General features: G+C 48.0%; 1 protein-coding gene across 1 annotated transcript; it reads left to right on the top strand.

Annotated features, from left to right (window-relative positions):
- The first annotated feature begins 15083 nt into the window (after positions 1–15083).
- On the top strand, positions 15084–15743 carry BJ212DRAFT_1312711 (uncharacterized protein). The gene has a single exon (XM_041334065.1). It carries the CDS (start codon positions 15434–15436, stop codon positions 15611–15613), a length of 180 nt encoding a protein of 59 aa, XP_041200345.1. The 5' UTR covers positions 15084–15433; the 3' UTR covers positions 15614–15743.
- Positions 15744–16320: the final 577 nt, after the last annotated feature.

Genomic DNA, 16320 nt, shown 5'->3' with positions numbered 1-16320 from the left:
GCCTAGGTCAAAGAACCGCGTTGTCTTGTCATGTGAGGTGGTTGCAAATTTTGTGCCATTGGGAGCAATGGCTAGTGAGACAAAGTTGTCAGAGTGGGCGTCAAACTGTTGTATGATGTCACCGGTGGTAGCATCTGAGATTCGGATGTCATTCTTGTTTCCACTGACGAGACGGAGACCATCTGGAGTGAATGCGAGTCGCCATGCCCGCTGGTCTATTTTGAGTAATTCTTTTTCTGTTGCTGTATTCCAAATGATGATGTGTTCGTCGGTGCCTGCTGCCAGTTTTGTCCCATCCGGGGAGTACGACACCGAATTTGCATGACTGCCCACTTTGAGTGGTCCCAGGACTATTTTTCCCGTCTCCCTCTTCCACACGCATACCGTTTCGTCCCATGATGCACTGGCAAATGTCTCGCTGTCCGGTGCAAATACAACATCCCAAACAGAACTCCCATGACCCTTGAACGAGACGGGCACTCTCTTGAACTCTGATACTTTCTTGTTTGTCGCAACTTCCCAGACTAGGACGCTTCCATGCTCTCCTGCACTCACAATCCAACGCCCATCGGGGGATGCTGCGACCCTCCAGACTGCGGAATCGTGACCCAACAAGGGCTCTCCCACTTGTTCCCCCGTGTCAAGATCCCACACTCGAAGACTCTTGTCCGTGGAGCCAGTGACGAGGAGACGGGTACTACGGATGAAAGCTACGTCCTCCACTGATTTTTCGTGACCCTTGAGCGTCTGTTTCAGAAGAGATGTTTCCTTTCGTGTAAGCTGGGCGGGCGTTTTGGGGGATGTTTCGTGAGTGGTGCCCGCCATTCAATCTTGTTCGATGTCTCGGTTAGCAGGAACACTGAGGGAGCAGCCCCAATCACTTACATGCGCTATGGTGAGTAGTCATTAAGTTGCATCTTCTGTAAGATACTTACTATCGCTGAACCCTCATGTCTGCCTTGCTGTAGACACGTGGTGTCCCGCATATGGTTTAGCAACATCTTCAGCGCTTCTTTCAGGAGTTCTCTTCAGTAGGCGCCGTGGCCGCTTTTACTGTGTTTCGACCTGTCATGACTGATGCAATTCCTCGGTTACTGATCAGTTGACCTAAGATCTCTTCTCGCATCAATCCCATACCAATAGGTGATTACATGAATGCAATATTGGTTAGCTGTGGTAATACCATAACCTCAGCCTGAGGGAGATCCAACTTTTCGTTCTTGCTGAAATCATTTGGCCTGTGAGAGGTTGGCAACTACCCTCTCGGTACGCTCCATTGCATGACTTCTCCTGATCACTATAAGTTGATTCTGTCTATAGGTTGTCAAGCATGAGTATGGCCACCATACGGACGCGCAACGAGACATACTGGTAGGCATATACGCGAGATTATGCACACGAACTATTGATACGGCATATAATCAAGCCACGACCCAACACTCTTGTTACACGTATTCTCAACTTCTCACAGAGTAGTACCCCCACCCACAAGATTTTCCTGTGCAAACTGGACTGACAGTCATGCCAGGTTCTGCATCTCACTGTGCCCATTCTAGTTGGACTCGTGGATATATTTGGCTGAACTGGACGGTTCTCGCCGTCAACATCCATACCCTGGTTGCCGTTGGCAAGTTCCGCTAGAAAGCCGCATGTGCTGATCTGACGCAATCAGGTCTGGTTGTACTTGGCAACAGACACTTCCTTCTGCAAGAGCAGTACCGCATGCACCCTTTTTGCCTCGATTTCCCTCGAACATGTTCTATGAAAGTATATGATAAAGTGGCGTCGCTGCTCCCGAGCGTCTTCACAAGAATGACATTCTCCTATTGCCCGCCTCTCGTGTTGTGCCTGCCCTATCGACGTTGTCACACCCTACAAAGGCCAACCTTCTTACTATATACAGTTTAATGGGTCTCTTAAGGACTTGTACAAGGATATTGAAGCGGCTAGTGTCGACGCTTTAGTTAGGATATGCAATGCACCATGTTTCATAGATGCCTTGCTAATAAACTAGATCAACCATGCGAGTGATGTGACACCATGGAGACTAAGTAAGTACAGATAGACCCACACCCTCGAAAAAATAAGTGAGGCCTGATCTCCGAACCCCAATGAATGCTGTGTATGATGGCAGTCTATCGGGGGTAACATTGATATACACAAGTATCTTTAGATACATGTCGTAGTAGGATCCATTCCAACGAAAAGGTTCACAAGGGAGCGGCGGCTCAACGGGTGCGAGGAGCAGCAGTACTTGTTTGTCGAGTGCGAGAAAGACGAGGGAAGAACCTTGCGAGAACTGACAAACGGCTAATGTCTGGAACGTGTTCAGCATTCAACGGGAAGGGGGTCTATTAGCTGCAGCAGAAGCACTGGAGGCACCAGTAGGTTTGCTGGCGAGGAGGACATGGTGGCTGCACCAAATTCCTTTTCCCGCTGAGCATTAGAGGTGCGCTGCGGGGAAATGGATTTCGAAAGGTCAAGAAAAGTTACATATTTGCCTCGTGCTGCGAAGATGTCCACAGGAGGAATCCTGCATGGGTAGGGGGCATGGCCATGAGTAGAGGAGCGAGAAAAGAGACCATTCATCGTGATGTTCTTCATTTGGGAGCCTTCACCATGATGCGTCATGGTAGCAGTGCCATCATTGCGTCCAGGTGGGGTACGTGTGTCAAACTGCAGAAGGATGGTAAAACATGCATTGAACGCACAGTATCCTATGGACTATATTCTAGCATTGACATCATCAAAGAACCTAGTCGGGATTGCAGCGCGTTTGGGCCGAGGCTGTGTGCCTGGAATGGTTTTCTGCCTAGGAGTGAATTTGAAGATGGTCAAAAACGATGAACGTGAAAGCGTACTTTACGAATTTTCTATGCAGACTGTCTGACAGGTCAGCGTGAAGCATGGCATGACGATAGAAGTTGCTCACCTGTTCGAGTTGGAGCTCATTCTCTGACTCGCTCAGAGGAACTGACCATGTGCGAACGAGCTTGTCTTCACAGCCAGTAACGATGAGCTGGCTGTCCTCAGAAAATGCCACGCATATAACAATATCAGGGTGTTCGAGTGGCTCTCCGATGGGTTCGAATGTAGTCATGTCAAAGAACCGTGTGGTCTTGTCGGTTGAAGTGGTTGCAAATTTGCTCCCATTGGGAGCAACGGCCAGTGATTGACAGGTTTCTGCATGCGCATCAAACTGTTTTATGATGTCTCCGGTGCCTGCATCTGATATTCGGATGTCATTCCAGTCTCCACTGACGAGATGGAGGCTATCTGGAGTGAATGCGATTTTATACGCCCGCTTTTGTATCTTGAGCAGTTCTTCTCCATTTGTTGCGTTCCAAACGATGATGTGTTTGTCGGTGCCTGCTGCTAGTTTTTTCCCGTCCAGAGAGTACGACACTGAGTTTGGCAGCTCGTCCAATCGGAGTGGCCCGAGCACCATTGCTCCCGTCTCCCTATTCCAAACGCATACTGTCAAGTCATTTGATGCACTCGCAAATGTCTCGCTGTTTGGTGCAAATGCAAGGCTTCGAAGCAGGATCTCGTGACCCTTGAACGAGACGGGCTCTCTCTTGAGATCTGTCTTGTCTGTTGCAACTTCCCAGACAAGAATGCTTCCATTCCACCCTCCACTCACAATCCAGCGTCCATCGGGGGACGCTGCGACCATCCAGACTGCGCAATCGTGATTCAACAAGGGCTCCCCCACCTGTTTCCCTGTGTCCAGATCCCACACACGAAGGGTCTTGTCGGCGGAGCTAGTGACGAGGAGATGCGTACGAGGGATGAAAGCTACGCTGGTCACCCATTCCTTATGACCCCTGAGCGTGAGTTTGGCCTGAGATGTTTCTTCTGGAGTTGGCGGGGTGGGTACTTTGGAGGTCCGGTCTTTTTGGGTGGTGGCCACCATTTGGTCTTGTTCGGTGTGCTGGTCAGCACGAGCGTTGACCGGGGGAGTAGACACTTACATGCGCTATGGCAAGTGGCAGTCAAGTTGAATATTTGTATCCTACAGGTCCTAACTATTGTTGAATCCACGTGTTGGCCTTGCTGCAGACACGTGGTGTCCTCCATTGTACAGGTTGTACTTTAGCCACACTTTCAGCACGTCTTACGTATGATCCCTCTAGCTATTGTCCTCGTTGGCGGTCACCAGCAGCTTGGTCTGGTTATTATGAACAAGAAACTCGCACGTGTTGGTCTGACACAATCGCTCTTTGAACGTCTGGTCTTACTTGGTAACACATCCTTCCCTCGCAATTGCAGTACCGCATGCATCCTTGCATCTGAATTCTCTTGAACATGTTCTATGAAGGCGCGCTGCAGAATGGTGTCACTACTCCCGAACATCTCCACAAGAATGCCGATGTCCTGTGGCCTACCTACCCCGGACACCCCGGTGTTCTTCTACTAGAGCCTTGGTCAGGAGGAGATATCTTACAGTGGAACTTCGCTCCTCAATAGGTACTTCCATATCCTCATCTCTCAGTTGCACCTGCTCATCATTAGCCGTATCCAACTTCGAAAAGGATCGTGATCAAGTCACTCAGATATATTCTTCAAGTCGGGCATTGTGCCTGCCAAAGTCCAAGGGCTAGTGCTCCTATATCCGCAAGTGGGCAACTATGTGCAGCAGTTCAACAGATCTCTTAAGAATGACTTGTACGAGGATATCGAACTGGTTAGCGTCGACGGTTGACCAGCACCTGTAATGTACTAGATTGGCTATGACGTGACACCATGGGGACGAAGTACTAGTAAGATGTCGTCATTTACTCTGTACCATGAACAATGTCTTCTGGGACCAACATCGAATTGCATATGTGTCTTCAAATACTTAGTACGTCGGTGATATCTACAAAAAGGTTAGGAGGGGAGAGGCCGGTTAGCTTGTATGCGGAGCAGCGGAACTTGTCGGTTGAGTTCGTGAAAGACACGGGAAGCATCTTGTAAGAACTGTAAAGCAGCTGCCGTCCGGAGCGTGTTCAATTTCCAACGGGGAAGGGTGGTTGGTTGTAGCAGAAGCATTGGCACCTTCGGTCTGCAACGTTGCTGGCGTAGTTTCATCGACCACATTCGATGTCCCTGCTGGTGGCGTCCTGCTGCTTGAGGCACCAGCGTGGGCTTGTCGACGAGGAGGATGTAGCGGCCTCGCCAGGTGTCGTTTACCACTCTGGGCATTGGCGGTGCGCTGGGACACAATATCAACATCACGAGATCGATGTCGAAAGGTCAGGAAATCTTACATATTTGCCTCGTGTTGCGAAGACGTCTACAAGGGGAATCCTGCGTGGGCGAGGAGCAAGGCCTTGAGGAGCGGAGGAACCAGAAAGGAGACAATTCATCATGTTCTTGATTCCGGACCCTTCGGCGTAGCGCATGGTGGTAGCAGCGCGATCGTTGCGTCCAGGTGGAGAACGTGGATCAAACTATCGAATGATGATGAGACGTGCATCGAATCCACTGCACCGTGTGGACTTACATCATCGAAGAACCTATTAGTCGGTATTGGAGCGCGTCTTGAGCGAGGCTGTGTGCTTGGGATGGTTTTTTGCAGGACTGAAGTTAGTATTATGAAAGACGAGCGTGAAGGCGTACTTTAAGAATTTTCTGTGTGGACCGTATGATAGGTCAATATGAAGCACGACACAAAAAGAGAACTTGCTTACCTGTTTGGACTCCTTTTCTGACTCGCTCAGAGGAACTATCCATGTGCGAACAAGCTTGTCCGCACAGCTTGTGGCGATGAGCTGGCTGTCCTCGGAAAAGGCCGCACAGTAGACGCTACCAGGGTGCTCGAGTGGCTTGCCGATGGGTTCAAAAGTGGTCAGGTCAAAGAACCGAGTTGTCTTGTCCACTGAAGTGGTTGCGAATTTGGTGCCATTGGGAGCAATGGATAGTGAGTAAAAGAGGTTGGTGTGCGCGTCAAACTGTTTGATGATATCTCCGGTGGTAGCATCTGAGATTCGGATGTCTTTGAGGTTTCCATTGACGAGACGGAGACCATCTGGAGTGAATGCGAGTCGCCATGCCCGCTGGTCTATTTTGAGTAATTCTTTTTCTGTTGCTGTATTCCAAATGATGATGTGTTTGCTGGTGCCTGCTGCTAGTTTTGTCCCATCCGGGGAGTACGTCACTGAGAATATTTTGCCCACATTGAGTGGTCCCAGGATTATTTTTCCCGTCTCCCTCTTCCAGACGCATACCGTTTTGTCCCATGAGGCACTTGCAAATGTCTCGCTGTCCGGTGCAAATACGACGCCGTCAACACTCTTCTCATGACCCTTGAATGAGATGGGCGTTCTTTTGAGCTCTCTCTTGTTTGTCGCAACTTCCCACACCAGGATGCTTCTATTCCACCCTCCACTCACAATCCAACGCCCATCGGAGGACACTGCGACTCTCCCGACTCCGGCATCGTGACCCAACAAGGGCTCTCCCACTTGTTTCCCCGTGTCAAGATCCCACACTCGAAGACTCTTGTCCGTGGAGCTAGTGACGAGGAGACGGGTACCACGGATGAAAGCTACGTCCTCCACTGATTCTTCGTGACCCTTGAGCGTCTGTTTCAGAAGAGATGTTTCCTTTCGTGTGGGATGGGCGGGTGCTTTGGGGGATGCTTCGTGAGTGGCAACCGCCATTCAATCTTGTTCGGTGTCTCGGTTAGCAGGAACACTGAGGGAGCAGCTGCAATCACTTACATGCGCTATGGTAAGTAGTCGTTAAGTTACATCTTCTGTAAGATACTTACTACCGCTGAACCCTCATGGCTGCCTTGCTGTAGACACGTGGTGTCCCGCATATGGTTTAGCAACATCTTCAGCGCTCCTTTCAGGTGTTTTCTTCAGTATTACGGCGCCGCGGCTGTGGGGGGTTTTGACCTGTCGTAACCGATCAAATTTCTTGGCCACTGATCAGTCGACCCGGGATATCTTCTCACATCGACTCCGCACAATTAAGTGATCACATGAATGCAATATTGGTTAGCCATAGTAACACCATAACCTGAGCCTGAGGAAGAATCAACTTTTTGTTCTTGCTGAACTCATTTAGCCTGCAAGAGGCTGGCGACTACCCTTTCGGTACGCTCCATTGCATGAATTCTGACTACTTCAAGTTGATCCCATCCACAGGTTGTCATGCGCAAGTACGACCACCATGTGGACGCACAACGAGACGTACCGGCTGGCCTATCTACATGCTTGATTGTGCATATAAACTGCTATCGACACAGCATATAATCAAGCTACGACAGAACACTACTGTTACACGCATTCTTATCGATTACTACCCTCATCAATATAAGTTTTTCTCGTGCAGAAGCGGACTTGCAGCCATGCTAGGTTGCGCATCTCATTGCGTCTGCACTCGTTCCAGTTGAACTGACAAATATATTGGGTGAACTTGGGCGGTTCTCGTCGACGACATCTATATGGACCTGGTTGCCATTGGAAAGTTCCACTTCACAGTCAACTCTCTGTTATCTGTCTGTTTTAGGGTTCCTTAAGACACAAAACTCGGGACAACCTACTCGAACTCAACACGGTATAGCTATTGCACGAGAGACTAACAGCATTATACAAGACATGCAACTGTATCTTACTGTTGAGACTCCGATTGAGGATGCTAAGCAAACGAGGAGAACGTTAAGATACGGACTGTTACGCTCGGCGTTCGTAAGAACGACTAAACGGTCACAAAGAGTCTAAAGCGTACACCTATGTACGAGTCGTGCGAGTTAAGCAGTATATTGCAGGCCCTGGTCTGCGTAGGTCAAGTTAAAGAGTACAAGCGTAAGAGATAGAGTATATATAAGGGTATTAAAGCGGAGCTTTAATAAATGAATCGGAGATAGAAAGTAAATAGCGAATTAGAAAAAGAAAGGAGAATCGTACGATAGAATGTCATGGAATGTTCTGTGAATATGTGATAAGGTGAATAAGTGAAGAGGTGAAAGGAAAAGAGTAAGAACTGTAACATTACCCCCGTTGTAAGGGTAGTAGACACCGACTACTATCAAAGAAGACGATGCGATCGTTTATAATTAGTAAGAAGTTCAGAAGCGTTACCTAGTTCAGCTTCTTTCATCCATTCGTTCTCGGAACTCGGGAATCCCTTCCATTTTACATAGTATTGTCGTCTAGATGAAGATCCGCGGTGTCCGACGACCGCTTCAACTTCGTGTTCTTCTTCGCCGTCGACCAAATCAGGGGGAGGCGGGATATAATTAGGGCCATGGGTATCGTTCTCTTTATAGGAAGAAAGGAGTGCGGCGTGAAAGACGGGATGAATGCGCCATTGTGACGGTAGCGCAAGTCGATAAGTAACAGGGGAGAGGACGTCGGTGATGATAAATGGTCCTTCGCGTTTAGGTGCAAGTTTGCGATTAGGGTATCCAAGATGTAGGTTCTTGGCTTCGAGCCATACTTTATCGCCTTTAGAGAATGGTACAAATTTAGATGTGATTCGTTGACGCATGGTATTACGTGCGAGTTCATGAGCGGCTAGCGCTTTGTCACGTGCTTTATTAAGCAATGAGAGTCGTTGTTCTAAGTTAGGGATGTCGGACTTCGGATGGGTATCGGGGAGATGACGTGGGTGATAACCCATCATGAGGTAGAAGGGGGAAGTACCACGTGCTGAATGGTGGCGCGAATTGTGAACGAATTCGGCTAGTGGCAACATGGGCGCCCAACCGGTTTGGTCGTTAGCGCAGAAGATCCGGAGGTAGACTTCGAGTTCTTGGTTTACTCGTTCGGTCTCTCCATCACTCTGAGGGTGGAATGCGGTGGAAAGGGAGTTCTTGTATCCGAGGAGTTTTCCGAGTTCGACCTGGAATCTAGAAGCGAACTGAGGTCCGCGGTCAGAAATAATTTTATCGTAAAGTCCGTATCTAGAGAAAACTTTAGAGAAGAAAATGTTCGCGACGCCTTCAGCGTCTATAGTCTTAAGACAAGGGGTGAAAATTACCCCCTTCGAAAGTCCGTGGTCGACCACGACCATGATGCTGTCAAAGCCGTCGGAGAGAGGGAGGTCCGTGATCAGATCTACTGAACAGTGGGAAAAGGGTCGATTCGAGATGGGAGCTGGAATAGGGAGTAGTGGCGGAGTAGAAGGGTGCGTGTTTACTTTATTCTGTTGGCAGATGCAACAGCCTTCTACGAAATTCTTGACGAATGTGGCTAGTCCTGGCCACCAATAGTCGCGAGAGAGGAGTTCCTGGGTTTTGAAACGTCCAGGGTGTCCGGCGGTAGGGGAATCGTGATGTAAAGAAGTGAGTTCTCGTCGGAGATCTCCGGGGGGTACGTAAGTAAGTCCTTTAAAGGAAAGTATTCCGTCGCTCAATTTCCAATCGGAAAGAGCAGAGCGGAGTGGGGGAGGGATAGAGGAGTCTGTAAGTGCTTGAAGCGCGGTATGTACTACTGGATCAATAGATGAAGAAATACGTAATCTGTCCGTAAACGAAGAGTCAATGACGTTGATAAACATCGAATCAGGAAGGAGTTGAATACTAATATTGTCCTTTTCGTCACTATTGACTGGAAGGTGATCCGTCCTACGGGAAAGTAAGTCGGGAATGATAAGTTCTTTTCCAGGTACGTGTTGAATCTGGAGTTCGAATTGAGAAAGGAAAGTCTGCCATCTTGCTTGGCGTCGGTTGAGGTCTTGTACGTCTCTAAAATAAGTAAGATTCTTATGGTCAGTTTGTACGGTAACAGGATAAGGAGATCCGAGGAGATAATGTCTCCATGCTTTCAAAGCACGGACGATAGCGAGTAGCTCGCGGTCATAGATCTGATAATTACGTTCAGCGGGATTAAACGATTGAGATAAGAAGGAGCATGGAAGCCAGTCTCCGTTGTCATTCTTCTGGAGGAGTACTGCTCCGGTGGCATAAAGCGATGCGTCAGTAGCAATCGCGAAAGGGGAATTCTTGTCGGGTATTTGGAGAATAGGAGAGGAAGTGAAGATACGCTTCAGCTTATTAAAAGCTTCCTCGCGTTCAGGGGTCCAAGTAAAATCTTCGTCCTTTTTGGTTAGATCGATTAAGGGTCTAGCGATCGAAGAGTAGTCAGCAATAAACCGTCGGTAAAAGTTAGCGAATCCGAGAAATGATCTGACTTCCTTTACTTTCGTGGGAGTCTTCCATTCGGATATACCTTTTAATTTCGCAGGATCCATGGCGATAGAACCGGGTTTGATGATCATGCCGAGGTATTCGATCTCGGTTACGTTGAATGTGCATTTTTCGGGTTTTAGGTGGAGGAGATTATCGCGGAGTCTTTGAAGTACTTTGTGAGTACGGATGCGGTGAGTTTCGTCGTCTCTAGAAAAGATTAGTATATCGTCCATATAAATGATGATCCACCCCTCCTGTATCATATCTCCGAACAGGTCATTCATCATAGATTGAAAGGTAGCAGGTGAATTGCACATTCCGAAGAACATGACCGTGGGTTCAAAAAGTCCTCGGGAAGTAGCAAAAGCCGCCTTCCATTGATCAGTTTTTCTCATACGTACGTTATTATATCCCCATCGGATGTCCATCTTGGTAAAGATTCTAGCGTCTTTCAGCTTATCTATAAGATCTGAGATTAGCGGTAAGGGATAGTTATTCTTAACCGTGTGTTCATTCAGGTAGCGATAGTCCTGGCAGGGTCGGAGGGAACCGTCTTTCTTTCCGACGAAGAAGAATGGAGAAGATTGAGGGGATTCGGAAGGGATAATCGTCCCTTTAGCTAGATGTTCGTCAATAAAGTCGTTCATGGCCTTGTCTTCTTTGGCGTTAAGCGGATAAATTTTGCATTTCCGCGGTTTGAACGATTCTTTGAGGTCGATCTTGTGGTCGTACTTACGTTCTGGAGGAAGGGTACCGTTAGCTACGTCACCAAATACATCTTTGTATTGTCGAAATTCTTCGGGTACGAGTTCTTCAAAAGTTTTCTTTGGTTTAGCGGCGTCCTGGGCGAGTGTCTGTGAGATGTTGTCAGTTTTTCGGATATAGGTGTAAAAGTCGTCATCGTCGTTGATAGGGTCTAGAAGATGTGGGAGTGTTTCGTTAGCAGGGTCCCATTCTGGTTCTAATTCTTCCAATGCGTCATAAAAGACGTCTTCTTCTTCGATTTCTTCAATCGTGGCTTTCTTCAGGGTACGCTCCCTTAGGCGGACTTCTTGACTAGTCCAATCGATATCTGGGTTTTCTTTCTTTAGCCAAGTCATTCCCAGGATGGTGTCTTCTCCTCCTAGAGAGGTTACAAAGAATCGCTTCCTCATAGGGATATCTTTGATAAGAAATGAAAGTTCACAGTACCGTGTGATTCTTCCGGCTTTGTTTAACGTGCCGTCTACGTTTCGCACAGGGATCGGGGTTTCAAGTTTGTGCATGCGAATGTTCTCTTTGAGTATGAGCTTCTCGTCGATAAATTCGCCTTCTGCGCCGCAATCAATTAGAGCGGCGGCTACGGTGGTTTTTTCGGTCTTCTTAGATCTGATGGTAAGGGGTAAACGAATAGAATTAGTATCACCAACAGATTGTACTAAAAGTCCGATTCTGGGAGTTTCTGACACCGTGGCAGGCTCCCCTAAGCAAAATCCTCCTCATCGCTACTTTCTTCCTTCTTAACCGGTTTCTTACCGGTTTTCTTCATCTGGCGTGCTTTAAACGCCTTCCACTCTTGGAATTCCTTGTAGTCGTCGTCAGATGATTCCTTGACTACTTTCCTAGTGTTGGTCATAACCGTAGGGTGGTTAGGGCAATCTGCGGCTAAGCCCTTCTTACCACATTTGAAGCAGAGGCTGCCTTTGCGCCTGCGCTCCCGTTCTTGGGGAGTAAGATATGTCTTTCTTGACTTCTTCTCACCTTCTTCGTCATCTACTTCTACTTTGTCTATATCCATGGCGTAAGGGTCTTTCGCCTTGGTGTAAGATGGAGGTGCTATTAAGGTCCTTTGTACCTCGACATCTAGGGCTTTCTCTAGCCATGTCTCGATGGTGGTGGGGGTTGTTTCGAAGGCGTATATAGCGGAGACTATCTCACGCTTTAGCCCGTTTCTGAAGAACATGATCTTCGTATTCTCCTCGGAGATACCGGTATCGGCGAGGATGGTTCGGAATAGGGATGCATATGCGGCTACGCTGCCGGTTTGTCTGAGGGAGGAGATACGGCGGATCGCCGTTTGTTCAACATTCTTAGGAAAAAAGGTGGATTTGAATTGCTTAGCAAAATCCAACCAAGTTCCGTAATTCTTGCTCGTGGCCGCGGCCTTGAGCTGGCCTTCGGCCCATTTGGCTGCCTCGCCTTTGGTCATAAGGCTGAGTGCAAAGATGACCTTTTTCTTGTCATTATCGTATACTTCTTCATTCATATCTAGGTACGCTTCGACTTGAAGCGTCCATCCCTGGGCAAGGCGGGTATCGCCATTGAAGGGTGCGGGGGTCTTTCCGATTTCTTTAGGCATGGGTGCTGAAAGGGATCGTTCGTAGGTTTGGGTATGGAAGTTCCAAACTTTGTTCTTTGGGGCGATGCTAGCGTAGTACGCGGCCCACTGGTCGATTGAGTATCTGGTGCCTTTGGCGTCTATCTGAAAGAACTCTTGTTCTTCTTCGTCCCAGGTGAAACCGGGAGGTGTCGGGGCGATCGGTAGTATGGTGTCTGGTTCTGGGCGCGAGTTCTAGGGAACCACGCAGTAGAGAAGTAACTTGACCTTTTGTTACGCTCGGCGTTCGTAAGAACGACTAAACGGTCACAAAGAGTCTAAAGCGTACACCTATGTACGAGTCGTGCGAGTTAAGCAGTATATTGCAGGCCCTGGTCTGCATAGGTCAAGTTAAAGAGTACAAGCGTAAGAGATAGAGTATATATAAGGGTATTAAAGCGGAGCTTTAATAAATGAATCGGAGATAGAAAGTAAATAGTGAATTAGAAAAAGAAAGGAGAATCGTACGATAGAATGTCATGGAATGTTCTGTGAATATGTGATAAGGTGAATAAGTGAAGAGGTGAAAGGAAAAGAGTAAGAACTGTAACACGGACCTCATGCAGCGTTATTGGGCACACCGATCTCGCTTTCCTTTTTTAAACCGGGGTGGTTGTGTACTCCAGTGCATTTGTTAAGATCCAGGTTCCAGGATGTTGATTGCACCAACCAAAACTGCGGTCTTTTGATATTCTGAGGTGATGGAAGCATGCGGGATCGTAGTCGGAGCCCTGACTTGACTGCCCTTTCTGTGGTTTGTCCTCGATTTCCTGTAGGGGGGCATGAAAGGATATTAACATTATAAACGGCTCGTTCATGAATGCTGTGCATCAAAATACTATTGCAGTCGTTTATCGGGAGTAACATCGATTTGCATAAGTATCTCCTAATACATGAGACAGTTGTGATCTATTCCAACGAAAAGGTTCGGAAGGGAAAGGCTGCTTAGCAGGTGTGAGGAGTAGCAGGACTTGTACGCGAAAGACGTGGAAAGCACTTTGTGAGAACTGCAAAGCAGCTGATGTCTTGAATATGTTCAACGTCTGATGGAGAAGGGGGTCTGCTAGTTGCAGCAGAAGCACTGGTACTTCCAGTTTGCAACGTTGCTGGGGTGACTCCGCCGATCGCATCGGATGTCCCCGTTGGTGGCGTACTGCTGCTTGAGGCACCAGAGTGGGCTTGCTGGCGAGGAGGACGTTGTGGCTGCGCCAACTTGTGCCTTTTCTCACTGTGGGCATTAGCGGTGCGCTGCGAGACAATATCAACATCACGAGATGGATGTCGAAAGATTAGAAAACTTACATATTTGCCTCGTATTGCGAAGATGTCCACAAGAGAAATCCTGCGTGGGCGAGGGGCATGGTCCTTAGGAGAGGAAGAGTGAGAAGATATATGAGCTGTCGTATTCTTGATTCCGGACCCTTCAGCATGGCGCATGGTGGTAGTAGCGTGATTGTTGCGTCCAGGTGGAAAATATGGATCAAACTATCTCCATAGTGGTGAGACGTACATTGAATGCACTGCATTATATGGACTTACATCATCGAAGAACCTACTAGTCGGCATTGGAGCACGTCTTGAGCGAGGCCAGATGATTTTCTACAGTACTGAAGTTAGGGATCGTACAAAATAACAGGGTAAAAGCATATGTTGATAATCTTTTCGGTGGACTAACAGATCAGTATGAAGGATTCACCTGTTAAAGCTCCTTCTCTGATTTGCTCAGAGGAACTGTCCATGTGCGAACGAGGCCGTCCTTATAGCTAGTGGTGATGAGCTGGCAGTCCTCGGAAAAGACCACGCTGAAGACGGTATTAAGGTGCTCAAGTGGCCCGTCGATGGGTTCGAATGTGCCAGTGGTCATATTGATCAAAGAACCGCGTTGTCTTGTCGTGTGATATGGTTGCGAATTTTGTGCCATTGGGAGCAATGGCTAGTGAGACGAATAACGTTGTCCGCGTCGAACTGTTTGATGATGTCTCCGATGGTAACATTTGATGTCACAGTATGATTTTCACTAACAAGACGTCTGGAGTGAATGCGACTTGCCATGCTCGCTGTTCTATTTTCAGCAACTCTTCTCCGATTTCCGCATGTGTTTATTGGTGCCTGCTGCGAGTTTTGTTCCATCTGGGGAGTACAATACCGAGTATGCCCTGCAGGCTCCCTACTTTGAGTGGTCCAAGGACTATTTTCCCCATCCCCCTCGAAGTTCCACACGCACAAATACGACGCTCCAAACAGATTTCCCACGGCCTTTGAATGAGACGGGTACTCTCTTGAACTCCGTCTTGTCTATTGCGACTTCCCAAACCAGGATGCTTCCGTTCCCTCCTCCACCCACAATATCCAATACCATCGATCGGGGGATGCTGCGACCCTCCAGACTGCGCATTCAAGTTCGTGACTCGACAATGGCCAAACTGAATGCAGCGAATCAATGGATCAACGAGTTCTGCAATTTAGAGACGCGGCAAGGAGGTCTCTATATGCCTCAAGTCGTATAGGCTGTTTCCAATGTTTGAGACTTTCCTTGAATCTCTCCGAAACAGGGATACATCCACCCCGCCGCCACTTGCCAATCAAGGGCGCGAAAGTTTTGTGACAAGTTCCATACTGAAGAATCTGTGCCCGTCAGCGGTCCCGGGCTTTCTGGATCACGGTTAGTCTCCCGTAGGCAAACCGATAGAAGGAAGACAGTCGTTCCTTCCATCTGTCCCGGTAGATTTGCGCCTGACCACCACTGGAACATGGACCACCTATTTCACGTTTGAAACCCGACATATGTCAACGTTGGACACTTCTGGCGTACTACGTCTACATCCATCTCCTGATAGAAAGTTCTGGAGAGGTATTCCAATTACCGATGTCTTGATGACGCTTGATTGGTGTGCTGAGCCCCATGACTGCAATAAGGTTAAGCAGTAGCAGTAGCAGTCTGATATATATGGATGATGCTAAGAGAAGTTACGCTGAACATACTGTGGAACAACAACCATCAATGCACCCTCGTTGATCATCGATCGTTTCCTACATACCCTTCAGTACTCAGTAGCGGCATTTTGATCAGACCATCGTCCAGCTCGAGAGTGTCCTCGTTGCCTATATCAATGACAAGAAAGGGATCCTAGACTGAGGAAGACCGAGTTGAGAGCAGGTTAATTGGGCCTCCATCCAGTCTGTCATAGACTAGAAGGATACCCTATTAACCTGGTCCACACCTGATTAATATGGTTACGGTAGAGTCGCCATCACGTCTTCCTCGGGAGAACAATGAAACCACTACTACGGGGAAGGTCGCACATTCGTGTAAGTTACAGTGTCACACGTTCAATCATTCTCGAGGGGCATTCTGCGTTCATGTACTCTCTTAATACTCCTTGAGGTGATTGCAGCACGCAAGAGATCGGAATGATGTGAATCAGGCTGTTGTTGAGACTTGGTGAACATCGGGATTCGGATTTCAAGTTGTGCTCTCCACCTCGTCGAATATTAATTCCGATCGTGTATAGACAACAAAGCTGAGTAGTTTCTTAGCGAAAATCCTTATTCGCCTGGTGCTTGCATTAAACTTTATAGTGTCAATCCCAGATAAGATCAAAGCAGAACGGTCCATAACACTTGGGGCTTCACGGTCGTTAGATCTCCGTTAAGACTACTGCGGAGATCAGAAGCGCGATGAAGCGCCTAGTAGAGCTTGCTATGTCGCAAAACAAGGAAGCGAGAACTGCGGGGATATAAGAGACTAAAATACTCCTTCAACAAGAATCATCCAGCATTCTTTTGTTTTGTTATTTCCCAGGTTGTGGCGGGACGTGCTGAGTTGCCCAGTGTGTTC

Source organism: Suillus subaureus (genome assembly GCF_016647635.1).
Source record: "Suillus subaureus strain MN1 chromosome Unknown BJ212scaffold_1, whole genome shotgun sequence".
Classification (NCBI taxonomy): Eukaryota; Fungi; Basidiomycota; class Agaricomycetes; order Boletales; family Suillaceae; genus Suillus; species Suillus subaureus.
Note: the sequence above shows the minus strand (reverse complement) of the source record. Positions and strands in the feature narration are given on the sequence as shown.